Raw genomic sequence first — 23,199 nt, forward strand, 5'->3', positions numbered from 1 at the left:
CAAAGTCAAATTCGTCCAAGACAATTCATAAGATGGGATTTTTTGGTTACTTAAAAATATATTCTAATATAAAAATAATTAATTTTTAACTTTTGTTTTTTTTCTAATCATTTAATTTCAACGTACTTTTCTTAAAAAGACTCCAAATGCCAACTTGTTCTTGGTTTAAAGACAGAAAAATTAAGTGTACACGAGTATAAAAATAAAATCTTTATTGAATGTCCGACCTGCCGGATTCGAACCAGCGACCTAAGGATTAGCTGTTAGGTGACCCCACTACAGTCCTCCGCTCTACCAACTGAGCTAAGGTCGGTTTGTGATATGGTTTAGAATATAAAATCCTTAATTTATTAAGTTCCTCGCAGTCCTCCCCAATTTTAGGAAGCCTTCTCATGGTTGACTTTTCCAACATACAATTGTAAGATCCTCTCTTGTATGCTTGCATCTAATGCTATGAAGAGCTGCAACCTGGGCAGGCTGGACGAAGTTCAACACGATTGATGGGCGAGTCTAGATTGAGTTATGTGGAAAATTAGTTGAACTTGGATTAGAATATCTCAACCCAATCTCAATTTGGGTTGAGCTTGGATTGAGGGATCGAGAAATCTTACTCAACCCAAATCCCATGTCTATATGTTAATATACAAATAGTTTTATAGTAATCATTTTTTATTTTGTTTTTTGTTTAACATTTTTTTTTTTGTCTTATCATTATGGTTTGTGGACAATTGGATATTATTAATGTGGGCTTTGATTCTCTTAATAATGAATTTAGAGGTTGTACGGGATTTTATTTAATGGTGGTTTTGTTTCTGTTATTGTATTATTTTAAGATATAAAATATATTTATTGATTAAAATAAAATTAGACATATTCAATGAACCAATCTGTCCAACCTTCCCAAAATTAATTAAGTCGGGCTAACCCTAAATCAAGTCAATTTTAGAAGATCAAACTTGGGTTAATGAGCTCAGACCTGATGGTTGGATTGAGTTTAGCATGGGTTTTCCCTCCAACCTGCCCAGGTTGAAGTCCTAATACAACTTAAAATTCATCGTATCATTCATTATTAATTGCATTATCCTTAATTTGGATTACCTACACCCTTTAGGACTGGACTAGTCCTTATAGTCACACACCGCTGATCTCACATGCAATAGAAAAAATTAGGAGGTCACACAGTTTCGAACACATGATCAAGGAAACAAATCCCCGAAAGTGATTTTGAGGCCACTTGAGTGATCTAAACTCAAAGGTTTTTACCATCAAATACCTCTCTCATATCACACATGTAAAAGTTCAAAATTTATAATTAAGAAAATGAAGTTGTCAATCTAATAAATGAACATCAAACTGCCATGTGTCCTTAACTAATCTTGCATCTACTTTTTTTTTTTTTGCAAGTGGGACCCTTCCCAAAACACTTTTAATCGAAGAAAACAAATTGTGACCCAATTGTATGGGTTGAGACTGCACAGCTGAATTAAGCCCAACACTCAGGTGTGAGAGAATGGTCTCTCTTGTAGTCCCTGCAATAATCATAGATCAAATGGTGCCTTCGTACCCATTGCATGGCCAAGTACTGTTGCCTGCTTAATCCACCGGAGCGATACGGAGAGGCCGAGACAGGGCGACACGAGGTAGGCGAATAGGCAGAGCAACCACTTAGCTTGAAATTGGCATACCTACCAACGAACGGTTGGTATTGATAATTTGCCTTGTATTTTCCATCTTCGGTGGCCCATGATGAGGCGTCCCATATCGATCCATACACCCACATTGGTCTCAAGGGAAAGGTATAGACACTCTTCCTTTGGTACCTCCTTATGGGAATATCATCCACAAAGAATCTGAAACAAACATCAAATACCTGTTAGACTTAGTAGTAGAATAAATTAATTAATTAAAAATAAGTGTGCTAATTATGAAAAATAAATAAATAAATTTTAGGGATATTATAGAAAAGTATAATATTTAGTTATAAAATTTCTTAATAGATATTACTGTTAAAATTAAATTTTTTTTTAAAAAAAGATGTTATTGTTATTATGCATAGTAAAAGAAATTCATACCAAAATTAGCTAAAGTGTCTTTTGTGTTGGAAAAAGTATATCTTGAATTATTTTTTTATTAACGATGAAAAATAACTTTTTTTATTCAAAAATTCATAGAATTTCGTCATCTACATCCCCTGAAGCATCAGATCATGTTTTTGGATGCCAAGATGTGAGTCCAAGGACCCTTAGTAAGAGTGAAATCTTTACTAACTTAGTAAGGCTAGAGGGACTCTTTAATATTGAAGAAGGTGACCCATCTATCCAATTTTGTAATTATTTATCCTTATCAGAACATTTATGATGGTACCGTCACATTTGCTATGTAGTTATTTACCCATCTTTTGAATCAACATTCAACACTAGGGTATAAAGGTAAATTCATCAAATTGTTGGTACAACCATAGGTAGTAAGATAACATTTTTCATAAAAGTAAAAGGAAAATGCTAAACTGACATCCTTGACTTTGCGCTGATGCGGCAATGTGTAGAGAATCATAGATTTCATCCCTTGTATCTCGAGGAAAAATATATGGTTCTCACCATACTACCACATCAAGGCAGTGTTGAGCACAGTGTCAAAGGAAGTCAATTTAGAATGATACTTTTCATAAAATAAAAATAAAAATTGATAAAGTGGATCCCCACGACACTGCATTCCCTTTTCTCGAGATACATGTGAAAAGCGTCTATGGTTTTGAGCACACCTCCACATCAGTACAGTGACCGGGGCAGTCACTCTAGCATTGATAACCATGACATGGGTAACCTTACCTATTTGTAAATATTTAAAAAAAAAATGACTGATTCAGTATTTTGCCAAAGTACATAGCTGTTTCAGTAATTTTCTCAAAATAGTTCCAAAGAAATGAGTCACTAGTGTGTTAGAATTTTAATAATAAATCAATCTTTTTTTAAGGAAAGATTGTCTAAGCTTCCAAATGGGGACCTAGAGCCATTAAATTTCCAAACAAAAATTTACATGGCAAACTCAAACTGGCCCTCCATTCTTGTCTAATCTCTATAAATCTGAAACTATATTTTTGATTAATACATTACTTACATGATCTCCTTAGGACTCCATAGTATGGCATAATTATGAAAATTCGCGGTGGGATCGAACCACAAATGAAACTTCATCTCTCTTCCTATAATCTTCCCATCACCACTTCCCCTTATGTAGACATTAGTCTGCAAAGTATAAGGTTTCCCCGGTGTCGTCCCAAGGAACTCGATATCGACTTCATCATGGTACCCTGGATGAGCTTCATTGTTGGAAAGCTATAATTTCACATTTCACAAAACATATAAGAATTCTTATAAGAAATTAAATAAGAAAAAAAAATACTAAGTGTTGTCTCTGTGTGACTTTTCTTACATAGAAAGCTGTTATAACTCCTGCTGTATAACCACGTTGAAGCTTGATCGAAGAACCGAAATACCCAGATCGAAATGGATGAGTAGACTTGAACCCACTTCCTGTTTTGAGAAATCAAGTTTGATACCCACAAAGAAATTCAATTCAAGAGCTATATACTAAGAAGAACACATATATAAGATAAAATTGAGACTTAAAAGAGACCTGTGGTACTATCAAGCCAGATTGTCAAAGATTTTTTGTATACCCTCTGATGTTGAGGACCCCATAGATTTCTAAATCCATGATTGAAGCTTATAGTTCTAAATTTGGAGCTAGGATAGTAACCAGGTGAAAGTAGAGCATTGGTTGAAGGGACCAAGAAAATGAGAAAAATAGTGAGAAAGAGTGCCATGAAGAGCAAAAACAGATAGAAAGAAGGTTCAAAGAGGTGAGACAATGTGTATTAGAAAGAGTATGGGAGTACATTTCGTATAAATAGGGAGATTAGAGGGCCCACCATGCAGAGTAGGTGATAAAGGAGGTTGATATGGTGGGGGGAGTGGGGAGATTAAAGTGCTAAATGGAGACAAAACCAAACAATTGGAGGTAAAAAATAAAGGAAATCTAGTGTTTTAAAACAAGTTCATAATTTAGCTTTGTTTGGGGAGATAAGGTGAGGTGCAAAGAACGGTAGATGGGTGTCTCTTTAATGGGTGAGCTATTTTGTGTATGTGTCCATGTGACCCCTACAGAAAATTTTGGATTAATTAATGCTGAAAGTAGACCCACATTGAAAGCAACACCCATTATTGTAGAATCATTTAAAGCAAAATGACTGATTTTATTGCTGTAAAGTTATTTTGATACCCATATGAGGAACTCTTCTTACCATGTATTCAATTGTAGTGTGTCAGATTCAGATGGCCATGTGGGAAAGCTCCATCTTTTCATTAGTCTTATGAACAGTGGTGGGTCAGATTCGGATTGCAATATTTCATCAGATAGGGTTGAGAAGAGAATTTTTTAATAAGGTAGGTTGCTAGGAATCCCAATGAACCCATGTTGGATTTTAGGGGTTATATATTTAATTGAATTAAGGGACGTGGACTCTTGTACATGTATGATGAAAATTATGTTTTTTGTTATGTAATTGTGATTATGACACTTAACAAATTGAAACTTTGGTGGATGAACAAAAAATGAAAAGGAATTATCTTCCCCCACTTTAATGTGTTTTAAAGAAATAAGGATTTTATTAATTACTAAGATTTTTAATTAGGACTTTTATAAAGAGTTGTGATTTTCTGACTCCCACTTTATTCTCTTGCCGCAGCATGTGCATAGAATCATAAATTTTTTTTCCCTTAGGATACACAACTATACATATTTATGGGGATGTACAATTGTGTATCCCAAGAACAAATCCATGATTCTATGCACATACCACATGCCATGTCGATAGAGTAGAGGGGGAGTCAGTTTATCATTGTTCTTTTATTAAGAATAAAAATAATGATTTTCTGACACCCCCTTTGACATATGCCCCATCACAAAATCACAGATCATTTGCCTCGGGATATGCAGAATCATTAATCTTTTTCTTGTGTATCCTGAGGTAAATGATTTATAGTTCTGTGATGGGGACGTATGTTAAAGGGGGGCGTCAGATTATCACGACTCTAAGAGTAAGCATTGTCCTTACGATTTTGGATCCAAGGAGGGATTTTGATCCCAATGTTGTGGTATTGTACTATTTTACCCTCACCACCATGTCTACGCTTTCAAGATAACAACAATTCATGATTTTGATCAGATAAATCACTCTACTCAATGTGTTCTACCCAATTTGTAAAACCAAACAAGGATCAAAATAACATTTAATGGATAGTGTACCAGGTTGTTACCATTAAACAATAGTACATAGTTGTAGACCACAAATCATTTTCATCTACATCTTAACCCAATTACAAGTATCAAGATCATGAATCATATTTAACACTATTATTAATCATATATCAATAAAAAGTACTATTCTTTCATAAACTTTTTATAACTTTCATCCATGACAATTTTTATTTCTTCTCATTTATTAGAGTTCTCAATTTGCATTAAAAACTTGGAGCAACTTGTCTTAAGATTTGCAAATTAAGGAAACTTTAATCTTCTACTCTAAGCCTTGATTCAAGTACCCTCAGGGGATGTACTTGCAAACACACTTCAGTGCCCAAATTACTCAATGCCCCAGTAAGAATTGTAGACTATGAGGTTGCCTACCTTTACCTCACAATTTTTTTTGTTTTTTGTTTTTTGACCAATGTTGAAGTGACCTCAAGATTGGACCTCACATCGCACACCCTAATGTGAAAGTGTATGGGAATCATAGATGATTTTTCTCCTATCCATTGTCACGTCAAGATGTGCCATATGAGGTCCAATCTTGAGGTCACTCTAGCACAACTCTCTTTCTTTCTTTTTGGTTGTCCTATTCTTTTTTATACTTTTTTTATCATGAGCTTCGTGGCCATTGATCATTGATTCCAAACTTCTATCATGCCGACAGTCTCAAATATTTATACAAGTGTTACATGATGGGGTGGCACATTTCAATAACTATAAAGAGTAGTTCAAATTTTTGTCACAATCCTCAGAATTCGTTTAACGATACTTAGGCATCAAAAAAACATCTGCATGACTTCGAAATTCAATTTATCGAAGTCGGATGTTACTTTTCTGATGATGCCAATTTAACCCTAACACCATATATAAATTTAAAAGATATTTTAAAAATATATATCAAAATAATTTTTAAATTTAGTAATATCGTGGGTTTGCATATTATATGAAGGAATAGATTTGTTTAGTTCCAAATCTTTGGGATAAATCTTCAATGATGATGATATATATATATGGGTGGCGTTCAAGGGCCAACTTTTTAGCAAACTTTTTGGCAAAACATTTTTCAAAACATGGGTTAGAGGTTTTGGAATGGGCTGATTTTTGGTGAGGATGATCTCTACGGTGAAGAGATCATCCTCACCAAAAATCAGCCCATTCCAAAACTTCTAACCCATGTTTACAAGTTGAAAAATCGTGGACCGTCCATTTTTTATAAACTGTTTTTGATGGGGTTAGAAGTTTGGGAATGGACTGATTTTTGGTGATGATGATCTCCTCACCGTAGAGATCATCCTCACCAAAAATCAGCCTATTCCAAAATCTCTAACCCATATTTTGAAAAATGTTTTGCCAAAAAGTTTGCTAAAAAGTTGGCCTTGAACGCCCCCCTATATATATATATATATATATATATAAAAGATTAAATAATAATCAATATTAATTTCATTTGATAATTATTGTTATTTTTAATTTAAAATGCCTAGATAATCTATTTACATAATGTTGCAAATCCATGGAAAAACTGGGTAGGCTAGGGTAGGCTAGTCTTGCAAGGTAGAGAGCCACTTTTGTAGACCTTAAGTAGAATTTAGAACAAAAAGAACACCAAATGAAGTTGGAACTTGGAACTGTTGTGTCGGCCATACTTCACATGACGTTGGTAGATTGATGGCATATATGCATGGGATTCCTTTGGCCGACAATATATTAAGAAATTCGAAGGACGTTTACGTACCTCAGGACCATTCAGATGGGGTGGGCCCCACTATATTTATGGCATGAGATTGTGCGGTGACCCATTCTAATGATATAAATTAAAATAAAATAAAAAATATAATCAAATTTTGACCATCACCTTCCATCCATTAATAAGAATATAAGATATGAGCCTACACGACCCTCTTTTTATTATTATTATTATTATATTATTATTTAATATAAGATTGAGATCAGTGAAAAATGACTCATATAATTTTGTTAAAAAAATAATGATTTTCTGACACTCTGCTCTGACATACTCCCCTTGACATGGCATGTGCTTGAACCATAGATCTTTTTTCTCAGGATACACATCTGACAACCCCTCTGACATACACTCCTTGATGTAACATGGGTTAGAATCATAGATCATTTTTTCTCAGGATACACAATTGCACATGTTTATGAGAATGTGTTGTCTGTATCCCGAGAAAAAAGACCTATGATTCTAATTCATGCCATGTTAAGGAACGTATGTTTGAGGGGTCATCAGAAAATCACGACTCTTTTATTAAAATATGAAATCCAATTCGCTCAATAGTCAGATTTCATGTTTTAATGATTAGAATTGCATGTTTTTTTTTTTTTTTTATATACAATCCATTAAATAATAAAATTATAAATCATACACCAAATAACAATATAAATACATTAAAGTGTATAATGGGACATAAGGACAAAAAGGAAAGGACCTTTGATAGCTCTCTTTCTCCTAGAACCAGTCCTTTTACCATTGGTAGAAATCCCAGTTTGAAGGAAAAACTGAAAATGGGATTTGGCTATGAAAAAGAATATTTGACTTTATTGTTAGAAGAATGTACGTGAGAGCCTGTTTTTTTAAAAATAATTAAAAAAAATTCTCCTCATAAAGAATTTAGACCATTTAGGCCACATTTTATTAAAACAGTGTCTTTATAATGATATTTTGAACATTTATAAATACCTAAAATGCCCCTTATAACTTGAAGAAATTGTTCCAAAAAAAATATCGTATTTTTTCAAATATTTTCTTATGAATGCTCTTTGTAGATACATGAGATTTAAATAATTTTGACCTCATCTACATGAATTTGGGAGTCCCCACCACATAAAATATTGGGATTGTAATTTTATCCATTTTGACAAGGATGACTTTAATAATAAGTTAAAAGAAAAGATGGGGGCATTTCTAATTTTCAAAATTTTGGTGTCAATAAACATTTATTCACCTTTATCTTATTATAATAACAAAGATTTGGAGGAGAATCACGGTTAAATTAATTTTCATTTTTCTTACATATTAGTTATGTTGACTTACAAATTTACTTAGAAGTTGATAACTTAGTATTATTTTGATAATGACATTTATATTATTTTTTTGTTCTTTTTTATATAACCTAAACTACATATAAAAGATTGAAATATTAAAAAAAAAAAAAAAATTGTCTCTTAGACCTTGTCTAGACCCCACTTAGGTTCCAACTAAGCCCTAAGGTGGTCCACCTATTGCCTAGCATTATTTTTAACAACCTTGGTATAAATTACAAAATAATAATATAATAAATAAATAAATAAATAAAATACCTTTTTGCATGGTAAACTAGTCACTTAGATTGTCAAAACTACATTTTTTTTACATGCAAAAGCTTGAGGTGACCCATAGTTATTTTATTTATCAACTTTAAGTCACTTTCTACGAAAACTTAGTCCCTATCATTCATCCTCAATACACCATTAAATGTCAAATCGAATTAAATAATAATTCAAGAAAAAATAAGCATGAAAGAGAGAGAGAAGCTGCTCATATAAAAAGAATATTAGGTATGTGTCGACTAATAAATCTAATTGAATATTAAAATATTTCCTTTGTAAGTATTTATATAGATACCCTACCGACACATTTGTCCCAAAATAGTACCAGCCCCAAACAGGGAAAATCAAAGGTGATTTCCAGCCCCACCTTGACTTTTAAGAAACCCATCAATCATTCAAACTTTATAACCGACCATTGACAGGGATAAATGACAATAAATATATAAATAAAAAATTATATAAGGAAAATATTGATCCTTTTTTCTTCTAATTTTTCAGTAGTTTTCTTTTATTGTTGAATTTGATGTGCTTATATTAAGGTAGCAACTTGGGCAGGTTGGCTTGAATTCAATCCGATTGATGCAAGTCTGAACTGAATTAGAATAACTCAATCCAAATATAATTCGGGTTGAGTTTGGATTGAGGGTTCGGAGTTCAGACAACCCAACTCAACCTAAACTCGAGACTATAATGAGGAAGATGAAAACTCTAAATGACACCGAGTTTGGTGAGGCGTGGAGGTTAAGCGGGAACCAAGGCAATAAGTTAATAAAGAAAGAGTTGTGATAATCAGACTATCCCACGTGGCACACTCAATCGACTCTCTTAACGTGACAAGTTTGAGAACTGTAGATCTATACGTCTTGGGACACACAATTCCATCGAGATATACATTTATATGGGGAAGTGCAGATCTACGATTTTCAAACTTGTCACATCAGGAGAGTCGATTGAGAATGCCACGGGGGTAGTCAGATCATCACGAATCATAAAGAACGCCAATTGGCACTAAGCCTAAGCTCTTTATACAGATATGAGTTCAGATTATACATATATTTTTTAGAAAAAGATGATAAAAATAAAGATGGCTACAAAATGTACATTTTTGTCACAAATAATAGAGATAATTAATTAACTAGGAGCACTGCCAAAATATAAAGGTAATTTTAAAAATAAATGCAAAAATAATAAATTATACAGTAGAGATTATATAGTTTTTGGCCACAAACACACGTGACAACTTCAGTGACATTATTGCACTATGGCCGATATTGTTTCTTACAATCAAGCAGTCCAGCACTAGATGTTGACTGGAAAGGCACGCGTGGATGTTCTTGATGACTCAGAAAATTGGTAAGAAAGACTTTTACTTGGCAAATCAACCTCGGTATTTGATTAAAAAATGGATTTTAATGAAAAATAGAATGGGCAACAGATAATAAGAAAATATTGGCCTCAAATTTTAATTTTACATGAAAAAATATTGCGATTTGTGAACGACCAACTCTCATTTTCCTAGAAAATTAATTCCTCAGAAAATGACAAATCAAACACTGATAAATTTTATTTCCTCATAAATTGATCATCATCATCCTTAAAGCATTAACAAAAAGATTCGGAGTCGTTAAATGAATTATGTTCCTCCATTCAATTATATCTAAGGTCGTGTTTTTATTTTTTATTTTTTATTATTAAAAGATCATTTATGCTTTCAGTCTTTCAATGTATTCATCCATATTGTTTTAGATTTTCGCCTTTTTTAAATAAAAAATAATTAATAGGACTATAATCGATCTCTATTGATCGTGTCTAAATCATCTCAAGCAACTTTTTCTTATTTTCTTCCATATTGATTTTTCTATAAATTTTCTAGGCAATCAAGCACATCATCTTAAGGTCATTTTTAAAAATAAAGTGTGAGTCATTGTCACTTCTTGTCAATCCTTTTAAAACCTTGTTTGGTAATTTCAAGTGCCTCACTTTTTCTGATCCCACCAGGATGTTTACTGATTGTGATTTTCTGACGCCCCCTCTGACATACGTTTCCTAACATGGCATGGGCAGGAATCATAGATTTCCTCTGGATACACAATTACACATCCCCATAAATATGTGTAATTGTGTATCCAAGGAAATGATTTACAGTTCTAACACATGCAATGTCAGGAGATGTATGGAGGCAAAGGGGGGGATCAGAAAAATCATTATTCTTACTATCTTTGGCCCCAAAATTGGTTCACAACTTGTTTTTTCAAAATACATTTTTAAATAAAATAATTTCTCATGACAAAGAAGAAGTACAAGATTTTATTTTTATTTTTTTATGTATATTGTATCTTCATTATTTGTTTCATAGGATCTAATTATATTTCAATGAACCAAAAGGATTGGATTAAAACAAATAGATTTTATTGCCACACCAACATTAGCTAATGCCACACCAATTCATATGTAAATTGGATTTTTCTCAAAATGTGTGCAACTTATGTCTAAGTTCTAGTTTTGATACATAGATCATTTCGATTCTCAAAACATGCATTTCGAGTGAATTTGTCGATTTTTTATAATCAATGAATTCGTTGGAATATCTTCAAAATCGTAGATATTAAAAAAATGAAAAGTTTACCTAATGCAACAGTTTAATGGGAGAGTGTAAAATTTTTAGATCCAAGTGAATTTTTCATGAGATTAGATATGTCAAAATGGATTAATTTCTTTCAAGAATAGTCCACGATATGGACAATACATTGTATAATAAGGATTCAACCTTTTCGAAATATAATGTTTCTAAGAGAATATGCATAATGAATTATCTAAAACTGACATGTTGTATAATGATTTTCTAACTAGAAACTCTTCACTCGGTCAATATTCGATCGACGTGTTATGGATACAAAATCATAGATCTATTTTCTTGTGATACACAAATGCACATCCCCATAAAAGATGTGCATTTGTGTATCTCAAGAAAACAGATCTATGATTCTGTAGCCTAGTATGTTTTCTAAAACAAGATGCATCCTTCCACTTTGTCCTATGATTAGTACTTTCCTAGACCTTCAACTGTAAAGGGGTACTAGTTGAATGCTAACGAGTCTACTTGGCTGCATCAAAGATTAGATTACTTATCTTGAATTAAATTTTCCTTGACTTTGTATTGAAAATCTTTATCTAGATTAGCCAACAAACGGTTTGTCTGACATTGATTATGGGATCAATTTAGTTTGTAAGTTATTTGTCAAAGTCTATTATAATATATTAAATAATTCAAATCCAATGAAATGATTTCATCAAAATCTAGAAGTTGCATGACTCTTATTAGCTGGAATAATTTTCATCAAAATATAATTGCAAAAAAATATAATATAATATAAAATTTTGTTAATAAAACTAAAAGATAGGAAGGCTGTACTTTTATTTTATTTTTTAAGAATTTGAGAGAGAGAGAGAGAGAGAGAGAGAGATTGATTGCTTTACCATTAATGACGGAGAGAGATAGATAGCCTCTCATTGAGATTTCGTGGGTTTTGAGATGGGAGAAAGATGACTTTTGAGTTCCGCTAGTCTTACTAAGTAAGGATTTCACCCTCAGCAAGGGTCCTTAGTCTCATCTCTTGAAATGAAAAACATGATCCGACGTGTAGAGTAGTTGAGGAAGAAATTCTATGAATTTTGAAAAAAAAGATTTAAAAAAAAAAATTATTTTTCACTATTAAATTTTAATTTTAAATTTAGGAGTTATGTGGAAGTTTAGTAGCCGAAGTTCAAAACGTTGGATCTAGTTCAAAAAAAAAAATTAAACTTTTTTATTTGATTTCTTTGATGAAACTGAGAGGGTTGTGGTGTTGGATTTGTGATATAATTCATTTGAGAAAAACAACCCTTAGTAAGACTCAAAATCTTACTATGGTAGTAAGGAAAGCATTTCGTATAATTTTTCTCTAATGTGACATTGAAAGAGAGAGACTTGGGAAAGTGGAATAATTATTTGTACAAAGGGAAGGTTTAAGTCCAATATTTCATAGGAAAATTAACATTGTTCAATAAATTTTTTTTAATAATACCTTTATATTATTTTATCTTATAGAGAAAAAAATAAGGGTGTTATTGATTTTTTACATAATAAATGCTATGAGCATTTAAGTATTTTGAATTAATTATTTTTTTTTATAGTAAACGTTTTGACAATCAATGCCAACATAATAAATGTATTTATTAAATTAATAAAAAATATATATATTTATTAATGACATAATAAATATATTTATTTTGTAAAAAACTAACATGCCCTTATCTTTTTTTTATTAAAAGACAAAACGACAAGGGATATTATTGGGAAATAAAAGTGTTGAACAATACTAACGTCCCCATGAGGTATTAGACGTTAGTATTATCATTAATAAAATGAGAGACAAACACAAATATTGGAGATAACGTATCTAAACCCCATACATGAATACTATATCAAGGGAAACAAATATGGCCAATAGGTTGCCATTAAGTGTTGATGGAGGTCATTAATGTATGGTTATAGATGGCACTTGAGAATTGGCTGCAAGATGGGCATTGAATCTTCATATGCCCCAATTATCTATTAGATGATATTTAGCTAAAGTGAAGCAAATATAATTTTTTTTTTCTTTGTTTTAGGATGAAAATATATATATATGGGAGCATTCCATAGACAATTTTAGGGGGACAACATTGGGAGACAAAATTTGTCCTATATGACTTAAAAGTTTTTTATTTGGTTAATTTTGTGTGAAAATGATCTCTACATTGCGGAGATCATCCTCACAAAAAATCAACCCAATCTGAAACTTCTAACTCCATAAAAAATGATTTATAAAGTAATGATAAAAATCAACAGTTCACAATTTTTCAACTTTGTTAACCACTTTTGATGGGGTCAGAAGTTTCAGTTTGGGCTAATTTTTGTGAGGATGATCTTCTCAACATAAATATCATCCTCATCCTAAACCATCCCAATCCGAAAGTTTTAAGCCATATTGGACAAATTTTGTCTCCCAACATTGTCACCCTAAGATTGGTCTGCTCAAGTTCCAATCCTAGTTGATTCCATGAACCCATACAAATCGTATTGCAAACTGATTCACTTCATACAAATTGCATAGTTTAATCGAATAGGAACAAATCTGATTACATAGGTTTGCAGTTATATGTCCAGTCGTAGAAGATTAATGCTACAAACCAACCATATGTGATTTCTATTTTATCTAATTTCTAAATCCACGTTATGCCAAGTCTTTGAAGTCCAGATCAGACCTCTTTTTTATGTGAGTTTAACATATGCCCATTAAAAGGGGTTGGGCTTTTGTGCACAAGTCTGTCAATAATATCCAATGTTGGATTTGAATTCGAGTCGATATATTTGCACACACAGAAATAGGTCATTACACCTACTTAAGTGATTTTTTTATAATTTTTTTATTTTATTTTAAAAAGAGCAAATTACCATTTCGTTTTGGCTTATTGCAGACACCACTACCTATCAAACAAAATTTCAAAACCTACTTTTTCTTCTTCTTCATTCATTTTTTTCCCTCTTCTTCTTCTCTACTTGATATTCATCTCCTTCTAAGTTTTGTGAGAAATTGAATCAATGTAGAGTAGTTTTTTTTTTTTCTTTTCTAGTTGTCTTATTTCTTTGAAACTTTTTTTACTTTTCTACATTTAATCATTAAGGAAGATGGAAAAAATCACTAATAAAACATTAAAACAACTATTTTAAATCGAATAACTCAAAGATTTTTTGACAGTTTTATTTAGTAAGTTCAGACTGAACTTGTTTTACCAAGTTTGGTAGGTACCTACCGAATATCACCAAACAGATTCGATATGTACCTACTGAAGAAAACTTTCTATCGACCATTGTAAAATCGATGTGGTAGGTATCTATCGAACAAAACTTTCTCATGTGAACAACTTTGACTCAATTTAAAGAATAAGAAAAACAAGTAAAATCAAAGTTTAAAACTCTCATTGAAATCTTTCAAAATGTAAAGAAGAAGAAGAAGAAATGAGAGAGAGAAATATTGTGAGATGAATAAATAGTTCGGTGCCTTTAGGTGTGTAATAAGCAATAAGAGTTAAAATAAATTATTAGGTTTAGGTGTGTCCAAAGGGATATTATAAAGTTAAGGTGGGTATCACGAGCAACTGGCAAGCCAAGCCTTGATAAGCTCATCAAAGAGGTAGGTCAAGTGTTCAAAACCCCATGAAGTAATGAATTCGTAAGGGCCACCCTATATAGTCCTATTGACCCTCGACTCAATTAGTTGCACATTGGATTTTTCGAGGGGGTGATGCATGTGATCGTGGGATTAGTCTCACCCAAAGGGTGGGGAGCAAAAAAAAAAGTGGGTAACGAGCCATTCCAGTGTGTCTTTGAGTTTATCTCTACTCCTATTATGAGTCTGGATCCTATGCACCCAGGGTAGAAGATTAAAACCCTCCTCCCATGCATCAATACATGCCAAGTGATCACAATCTTAGAGCATCTTTTGTTAAAAAGTAAAAAAAGTTATTTTAGTTAATGTAAAATTTGATCCTAATTTCAACAAACTCAACACTTTTTCTCTATTCTTAATATTTAATATTATTTTATTTTACAAATAACTATTTGTGAAACCTACTTAAATCCTTGTAAGGATCTTGGCTAACATCTTGACATATAAAAATATGATCTGATGCCACGTGCTTGTAGAGAATGAATTGATAATAATTAAATACTATATATTTTTTTTTACCGTCAAATTCTAATATTAAGTTTTGGGAGTTTGATAGTTACCCATTTTCAACACCTTTGATCATGCTCAAAAAATATATTTATTATACAAGTTTTTTTTATTTATGAAATCTAGAAAAATTTTATGTTGGATTGTCAATGTGATAATTGATGTGGGTTCAATGACCCTTAGTAAAATTATAATAAATTAGTAAGAAAAGTATTTTTTATTTTTTAATATTAAAATAGTTAACTTTAAAGGCTCTCTGTATGTAAAAAGTGAAAGTCCTCTCTTTATTTTAACATTTACTTTTAAAGAATTTCTTAAAGATAAATTTTTTTACTCTTCATAGATTCATTCTAAAGTTTAAAAGTATAGAGTTTTTTACATTTTCCCTTGGATTGTAATTTAAGTGGCATGAATTGATGTGTGGCAGGAGGGTTTCAATTCCCCACAATGGGTGTACATGATCTGGACTCATTATTATATGGAAAATCCTTTTTCACTGTGTTGATGTCAAGTTATAGATTATTTTTTCGAGATACGAGCAAAAATCATCTACAGTTATGTTCGCACCTCCATGTCAGAAATGTGAGAATCCCAGTAAATGCTAATGTCACCCACAGCACTATTATATTGCCCTTTTTCGCAAAATTGTCAAACCTACCTATTCATACAACGTTCTTAAAATGACCAAAGTACCCAAAACATTTCCCCATTCCCCGAAGGTCCAAACAAACCCATTAAGTAGTTAGGTGAGGTCATTCTTGTCATTTGAGCGGGCACACAGAATCCTGTCAGATTCAAGAGAGAGAGAGAGTCCAAAACTCCAGACAAAGAAGCAAACGTACGAAGAAAAATAGGACCTTTTTTTTCTTTTCTTTTAGAGGCCAAAATCGAAAGACCAGATTCTCTTGTCGTCGAGGACGGTGGATCTCTGTTTTCTTCTTGAATTTTCGATTCTTGAAAGCGATTCCGTTCGATGAACTCCAACCAAAATGCACACATGGGAGAATAGAACTTAGGTACGGTCTCAAAATCCCAACTTTTTTTCTTATTCCTCCTCTTCCGCTATAGATTTCTTTCATATGTTCTTGACTTCATGTTTTATAGATGGGTTTTTTTTTTTTTTTTGGTCGAATTTGCTAGTTTTTTGTGTTTGAATGGATTTTCGTTCAGGAAAAAATGTTGGGTTTTTTCGTTTAATTTCGGGGTTTTGTTGGTTGTTACAAATTTGGTTTTTTTATTTTTATTTTTTTATAACTGTTTATGTGATTTTTAGGACATTTGGTGTAAGTTGTTCTTACTTTGATGCTTGTATAGATGTGAATTTGATATATTCTTTTATGCTTTGGATCTCAAGTTGACAGCAAAAACCACTGCAGTAGAACAGCAAGAAGACCCAAGTAAACTAAAAGAAAACTAACATTATGATCCCAAAAACCAAAAGATATGGGTTTCTAAGCTGTCTAATTCTCAAAATTGGCCCTCTAAACTGATATTTAATGTATAAAATGAGGATGGTTTTGTGATTTTGGAGGAATGTGAAGGATGTTTGAAATTCCCAATCTAAGATCTTCATGGGAAAGAAGAGAATATGCTTCTGATTTTTATTATAATCAAGAGTTAGTTAGTCTTTGTGGCAGAAATCTCGAGCATTTTTTAGCAGAATGGTCTTAACTAGAAAAAAGACGTGATTTGTAGTCCTTTGAGGTCCTATGAGAGTGTTGGAAGTTGTATGAATATTAAGAACTGAAATTGGGGGAGAATTCCCATGTGACACATAAGACTCAAATGTGTGGGGCATAATGCTCATGAGCACACCTTTTAGATGAATATTATAACCATGTAAACATAATCGAATAATTAGATAAATTTTATGTAAGTCGTTTGAGGAATTTAAGGGTGTTTCCCTTGAAGACGCGCCATTTTTTATGGGAATCAATTTGTAAGCCAGATGATTAAGCTACGGTTGTCTGTGTACTCTTACTCTAATTAGAATTTTTTTGGAAAACTGTAATGCATTTAATATTAGGGGATATTTTTCTTGGTGTTATTTAATCTAGAATAATTCAATATTATTTTTATGAAGGGTTAGGGATGAAAATAAATAAGTTAATCAATCAAATTGAACTTGATAAGCTACTACAATCTATCCATAACTAGCATATACATGTGAGGTGCACACCTTTGACTTGAGGTATTAAAAAGGTGTAGAATTCGTGAGGTGTATGCCTTGGGAGCTTTAACACTCTTCTAGAAAGGTATATTAAATGGATTTAAATGTGGGGAGAACTAGACTAATAGTCTGTTTGGAAAAGCCGTGTGTAAAGTTGTTGTTGCTGAATCAACTTGCTGAAGTTGAGGGAAAGTTGCCGATGCTGTTGTTGAACTAATTTACTCAATTGAGTATACTATTTGGTAAGTTGTTGTCTGAAATTTGCTGAATGAATTTAAAAATTATATTTCTATAAAAATTAATTATATTATTTGTACATAACTTATAAGATGTTGAATATAGGGATAAAAATAGGGTTTATCCTACCGTCAAAACTAAAATTCATAGTTTTAAAAACTCAACTAAACTAGGGTGCCTAGTGGATGTCGAGTCAACAAGTCTAAGTCAACTATATTCATAAATAATTAAAGATAATTTTAATATTTTTTAATAAATAAAAACATAATTTTTTTCTCCAAAAAATATTATATATCATCGAATATATAACTCGGTTGAGTTTTTTACCTCACTAGGTGCATTTTCAAATTAACTCAATCGAGTTTAATCGATGATTTACCAAGTTAACTTGATGAGTTGGTTACATTAAAATTTTGGGATCAAGACAGCTTGAAATCCAATCAAGCCAAATTTGAAGTTAACTTGTTTTAAAATTATGCTAAAAACCATTCATAAGGGTTTCTTGAAATTAAGTTGTTTAGGTGAAGTCCTTTGTTTCTAAAATTAGAGAAACAAAATATATATTTACAATAAACAAATATTTTTTTTAGAGAAAAAGGACACGAAAACTTAAAAGGCTTTTTTCACGAGTGAGGCTAGCATGATTAACTTAGTAAGGCTTCAAATTTTACTCAGTGTCGCGAGCTCTCATTGTATCATCCAAAAACACAAACAATGCCACAGGCATGTAAAGGATAAAGTTTTGAGCACTTTGGAAAAAAAAATTCCAAAGAAAAAGTTTTCTTTCACAGTTGGATTTTAATTTTAAATTTGGGAGTTCAGTAGCTGTTCGTTTTCAACACCATTGATGAAGCTCAAAACAGTTTTTTATTTTTTATTTTTTTAATATGAGTTTTTCCATGAATATTAGAAGGTTGTGGTGTTGGATTGCCAATGTGATAATCCATGTGGGCCCAAGGACCTTAGTAATCTTTGAAAGTTACTTACTTAGTGAGAAAAGTGATTTTCTTTTGTAAATAAGTCTGTGTCTTCAAGTTGGGAAAGACAAGGAAACCTCCCCTGTTTTGGCTCGATTACAAATTGTTAGTTGACACCCGGCATTTAGTGCAATGTGCCAAACAGGCTGAACATGTTGGATGACCGCAATCAGCACAATCGGCATCCTCACATGGCAAAAACAAACAAAGCTTAAGGCTATCTTGGCCGCTTTGTTTCTTGTTTGCCCTCTCTGATCAATATATTATACTTTTCAAAAAAAAAAAAAAACGAACAAAGCTTAAGAGTAGTGCTAGTTGACTAACAGGACAGCAGGATTTGGTTTTTCCAAATGGGCATCTAAGGCCTTGATAATAGTGGGTTCATATGGTCTATCGGTGTTATAGGTGACTGGTTATGTGGTGTTCTTAGGGTCTAGTATGGAAAAAAAATGAAAAATAGAAGTACATTCATTGGTGGACAAAAGCCTTAATGACTTTCCTAGTTTAGCTCACTATTTTAAACGTGAAAGAGAAACTACATCAAATTTGTAGAACTTGGACTTTAGAAAACTCTTTCCTTAGCTGCTGGCAGTAGGTATGTTTTTCAAATAAATTCCGACTACAGTTTAGAAACTAAACAAAATTCCAAATGAAACACAATCATAAGTAGGACCTTCTCAGTGACCCAAATTAGAAGTTTAATGCTTCTGGGAAAACGGCTTTAGTGAGCTTGACATATAGGCTGTTAGAACCCTTGTTATGCAAAAAGGCAGCTACTTGGACTTGTTGTGTGGCCCAATTTGGTCTCATATGGAATGAATTTGGAACATTTTTTTTTCCAATTTCATATTGTGATTGTTATTTTCTTACGGTAGACTTTGGGAAAAGGCATAAATGATGATATTTTTAAATTCATACCCTATTTGGGCTCTAGTGAACTTTTAGAGTGGGATCCTTTTCAATGTACACTGTAACCATTAACTCTGGGCTTCTGTTTAATTTTTATTGTAATTAGATCAAACTCTGAGGGTTTAGCATACTTGTCCAATTTTAATTATGTATTTACCTTACCCACTTGAAAACAAAACCTTTTTGAGGTTAACTAATTCTAGTAACCCCCAAACCGTGTGTTTAAGGCGAATAGGCATGCTCTTTTCAAGTTCTAGTTATGATTGTATGTGCACATTGATGTCAAGGTTCTCGTATAAAAAAAAATTAATGGGTATTAATTGAATTTTCAAGCTGTTTATTAGTAAGAAGGGTGAAAGATGACTTTTAGCGCATTGTGTACTTGCTCTGTCGTTCTGAAGGTTATTTGTTGCATATTCAATGTGTTGTTCTGTCATAGATATATTTTATTAGCTTGTGCAGGTTTGTTATTGATTGGTGTTGTATCAATCTTTCTAGTTTAAAGTGAAGTAATATTTCACTTTTGAGAGAACCTTGACGAGAACCCTCAGGGGGAACATAGCTGAAGAGTCATCGAGTCATAGCGAAAGGCAATGATTATCAAGTCTGGAGACAATGGAGAAGAATGTTACCAATTCTTGTTCCCATGAAAAGCAGCCTTCAGAGGGTTCTACTTTCACCAGTGAAGAAAAGAAGCCCATGGAGAACATTTCTGCATTTGTAAACCAAGGTGTGTCTTTCATGTTTTTCCCCTTTTCATTCCTCCTTTCTTAGATCTTGTTCTTGAACTTGATATGGACGAGTTTGCTATGTAGCTGCAATAGATTGGCATGAGAGGAGGAAAGAATGGATCGGAGATCAATCTGACAAGTCACTCAGAGTGCCAAAAGATCCAGTTATAAGGTATGTTCCTTAGTGGGAAGAGAAAGCTTCGTGGTCCATGTGTTCTTGCTCTAAGTGGTACCCAATACTATCCTATTAGTAGATCATAGTTCTTACTCCATGATATTGTATGTTGTCGTGCATTCTCGGTGATCTACTTCAAGGCCTCAGATATTCATCTGACGTAGTTCATTATTCAACACAAAGGTCACCATGGTGTATGTTATGATAAGATTGACAATAACTTACTTATAGATTCCCAACAGGATAGCTCTCGGCATCCAATCTTATAAACAATAATGCTTCTTTTGTGATCGATTATAATCATCCGATCCTTCGGAACTTAACAGTAAAATCTTCTCTTGCAGCTGGTCCGCAACTTACGACGATTTGCTCTCAACTAATGATCCTTTTTCCCAGCCAATCCCATTATCTGTAAGCTCTCATGCAAGACTTTCCTATCTATGCATCCCCTTCATACTTGTACAGTATTGTTTAATTTCCATACCCTTTTATTGGCATTGAAACAGGAGATGGTTGATTTTTTAGTTGATATCTGGCATGAAGAAGGGATGTACGATTAAATCGTTGGGAAGAATATACATTGAAGGCAAATTAAAGAAGTTTGATTTGCAAATTTGTATTCAGGTTCTATTATCTTTGTAGAAACAAGTTCTATTTGGAAAATTGCTTCAAACACATTGTATTTTGCATTAATGACACTTGAACATCAGATAATTTAACTGTCTTGTTCGTTCTGGGCTTCGATGGTTGGCTGGTAATTAAGTTCATTGGTAGAAACTATTATGTTTCTTTCTCAAATAAGTTTTGATTCCTTGGCTAAAAGCGGTTGCTTTTAACGTTGCCGAATTCTTTTTTATTATAATTAATGATGTCGGGAAAAGGTTGCATGAACCGAGGTCCTCACTAGCTATCTACAACTAACTGTTTAGTTTACAGTTGGAGAACAAAAATCAGAAAAAAAAAAAAAAAAGTGTTTTTGTGAGATACAAGGACTTTGAAAATGAGCGACCATTAAACTCTCAAATTTAAAATTAAAATTCAATAGTGAAATTAAATTTTTTTTAAAAATTATTAGAATTTTATGTTCTATATACATGTGGCACTTGATTTGATTTTGGGTGTCACATGGGCGTGTGGTCTATATAGATGGGTGGTCGTTGTTGGGGCCGTGTAACTCCATTTCAATTAAGTTATGTAAAATAATTGAATATTAATAAACAATGACAACATCTACTGGCATCCCAACTTTTACTTATCACACTCCAATTAAAATTTAAATAAACAAACATTAATAGGGTGAAAATATCATTCTCATTTTAGGAATGATGATATATTGAAGAATGAAGAACTCAAGATATACTTGACATGTGGAAATGTTAAGTTCTATTTGAAATGGTTTGTGTTAATTTTCAGTTGGGGTGACCAACAATTAAAGTAATTGGATATGAAAAAGGAAAAATTACTTAATAGTCCTTGGTACTAATTTTTCTTTTGATATAATCTTTTTGATTTTTGTGGATTATTAAAATAGTTCATTTAGTAAATCTTACTTTTCAAAACAGTCCTTGAATCCCACTCTAGACATTTCTCACGATTAAAATGTCAAAATTATCCTAATCTTTCAAATTCGTCATTTTCGTCCCATAAAAAAATGATTTGTGGCATCCTGATCGAGTTTTGGAGATTTCATTCTGGTGAAAAGGATTTGAGAAGGAAGAAGAAGTCATTTTCAAGCATTTTGAAGATTTATATAAAAAATTAATGTTTTTTCAATTGTTTTACTTTTTTTTGGATGAAAATCGATCAAGGATTGCTCTTTTGATTTGAAATCATCTATACAAGTCGTTATGTAAGTTTTAAGTCAATCTTTCTATGTCTTTTACTTGGAAAAATTCGAAAAAACAAAATTGGGTAGATTTTACAGTGTTGAGGTCATCAAATTTTTAATTATTATCGACTTCACCAATTTTTTATTGGTGAAGTTGACAATAATTAAAAATTTTGTGATCTCAAGACCTTGACGCTATAAAACTAACATAATTTCATTTTTGCAATTTTTTTCAACTAAAATAAGTGGAAAGATCAACTTAAAACTTGACAAAATGACTTGTGTTCAAACCAAAGAATCATCCTTGATCGATTTTCATTCAAAAATGAATCAAAATAATTGAAAAACCTTAGGTTTTTACACGTATCTTCAAAATGCTTTAAAAAAATGAAAAAAAAAATCTTGAAAATTACTTCTCCTTCCTTCTCATCATAATGGAATCTCTAGAACTCAATCGAAATGTCAAAAATAAAATTTCTTTTTACGAAAAAATGATGAGTGTGAATGATTAAGGCAGAATCGACATTTCAATCGTGAGAAATGTCTAGAATGTGTGAGAAATGTGTAGAATGAGGTTTAGGGATTGTTTCGAAAAAATGGATTTACTAAATGGATTGTTTTGATAACTCCTAAAAGTCAAAGACTAAACTGAAAGGAAAGTGAAGGTAGGGACTATTAAGTAATTTTCCCTATAATAAATAAAAGTTGGGGTGCCAACAGAATTTCTCTAAATAATTTCAGATCAATATAAACGATTTGATTCATTCGAGATGA

General features: G+C 32.2%; 2 protein-coding genes and 1 non-coding gene across 6 annotated transcripts; 1 reads left to right on the plus strand and 2 right to left on the minus strand.

Moving 5' to 3' along the window:
- Window positions 1-221: 221 nt before the first annotated feature.
- TRNAY-GUA (transfer RNA tyrosine (anticodon GUA)) lies at window positions 222-313 on the minus strand. Its single transcript is given in 2 exon segments — window positions 222-257; window positions 277-313. It is a non-coding gene; the product is annotated as a tRNA-Tyr (tRNA).
- A 966-nt stretch (window positions 314-1,279) lies between these two features.
- Window positions 1,280-4,060, minus strand: LOC147399747 (putative xyloglucan endotransglucosylase/hydrolase protein 32). Its single transcript, XM_086445214.1, has 4 exons — window positions 3,637-4,060; window positions 3,433-3,533; window positions 3,118-3,335; window positions 1,280-1,850 (listed from the first exon to the last, which is right to left on the minus strand). Exons 1-4 carry the CDS (start codon window positions 3,824-3,826, stop codon window positions 1,484-1,486), a joined length of 876 nt encoding a protein of 291 aa, XP_086301340.1. The 5' UTR covers window positions 3,827-4,060; the 3' UTR covers window positions 1,280-1,483.
- A 12,150-nt stretch (window positions 4,061-16,210) lies between these two features.
- Window positions 16,211-21,339, plus strand: LOC147399748 (uncharacterized). Of its 4 annotated transcripts, none has more exons than XM_086445219.1 (5): window positions 16,211-16,414; window positions 20,190-20,421; window positions 20,516-20,594; window positions 20,942-21,008; window positions 21,104-21,339. In XM_086445219.1, exons 2-5 carry the CDS (start codon window positions 20,307-20,309, stop codon window positions 21,155-21,157), a joined length of 315 nt encoding a protein of 104 aa, XP_086301345.1. In that variant the 5' UTR covers window positions 16,211-16,414; window positions 20,190-20,306; the 3' UTR covers window positions 21,158-21,339. The 4 variants fall into 4 exon arrangements, with proteins under 4 accessions (XP_086301345.1, XP_086301344.1, XP_086301343.1 ...); XM_086445218.1 differs by having other exon boundaries at window positions 16,213-16,414; window positions 20,145-20,421; window positions 20,507-20,594; XM_086445217.1 differs by having other exon boundaries at window positions 16,213-16,414; window positions 20,154-20,421; window positions 20,507-20,594.
- Window positions 21,340-23,199: the final 1,860 nt, after the last annotated feature.

Source organism: Akebia trifoliata, chromosome 6 (genome assembly GCF_017979445.1).
Source record: "Akebia trifoliata isolate Shusen 1 chromosome 6, ASM1797944v1, whole genome shotgun sequence".
NCBI classification, from domain to species: domain Eukaryota; kingdom Viridiplantae; phylum Streptophyta; class Magnoliopsida; order Ranunculales; family Lardizabalaceae; genus Akebia; species Akebia trifoliata.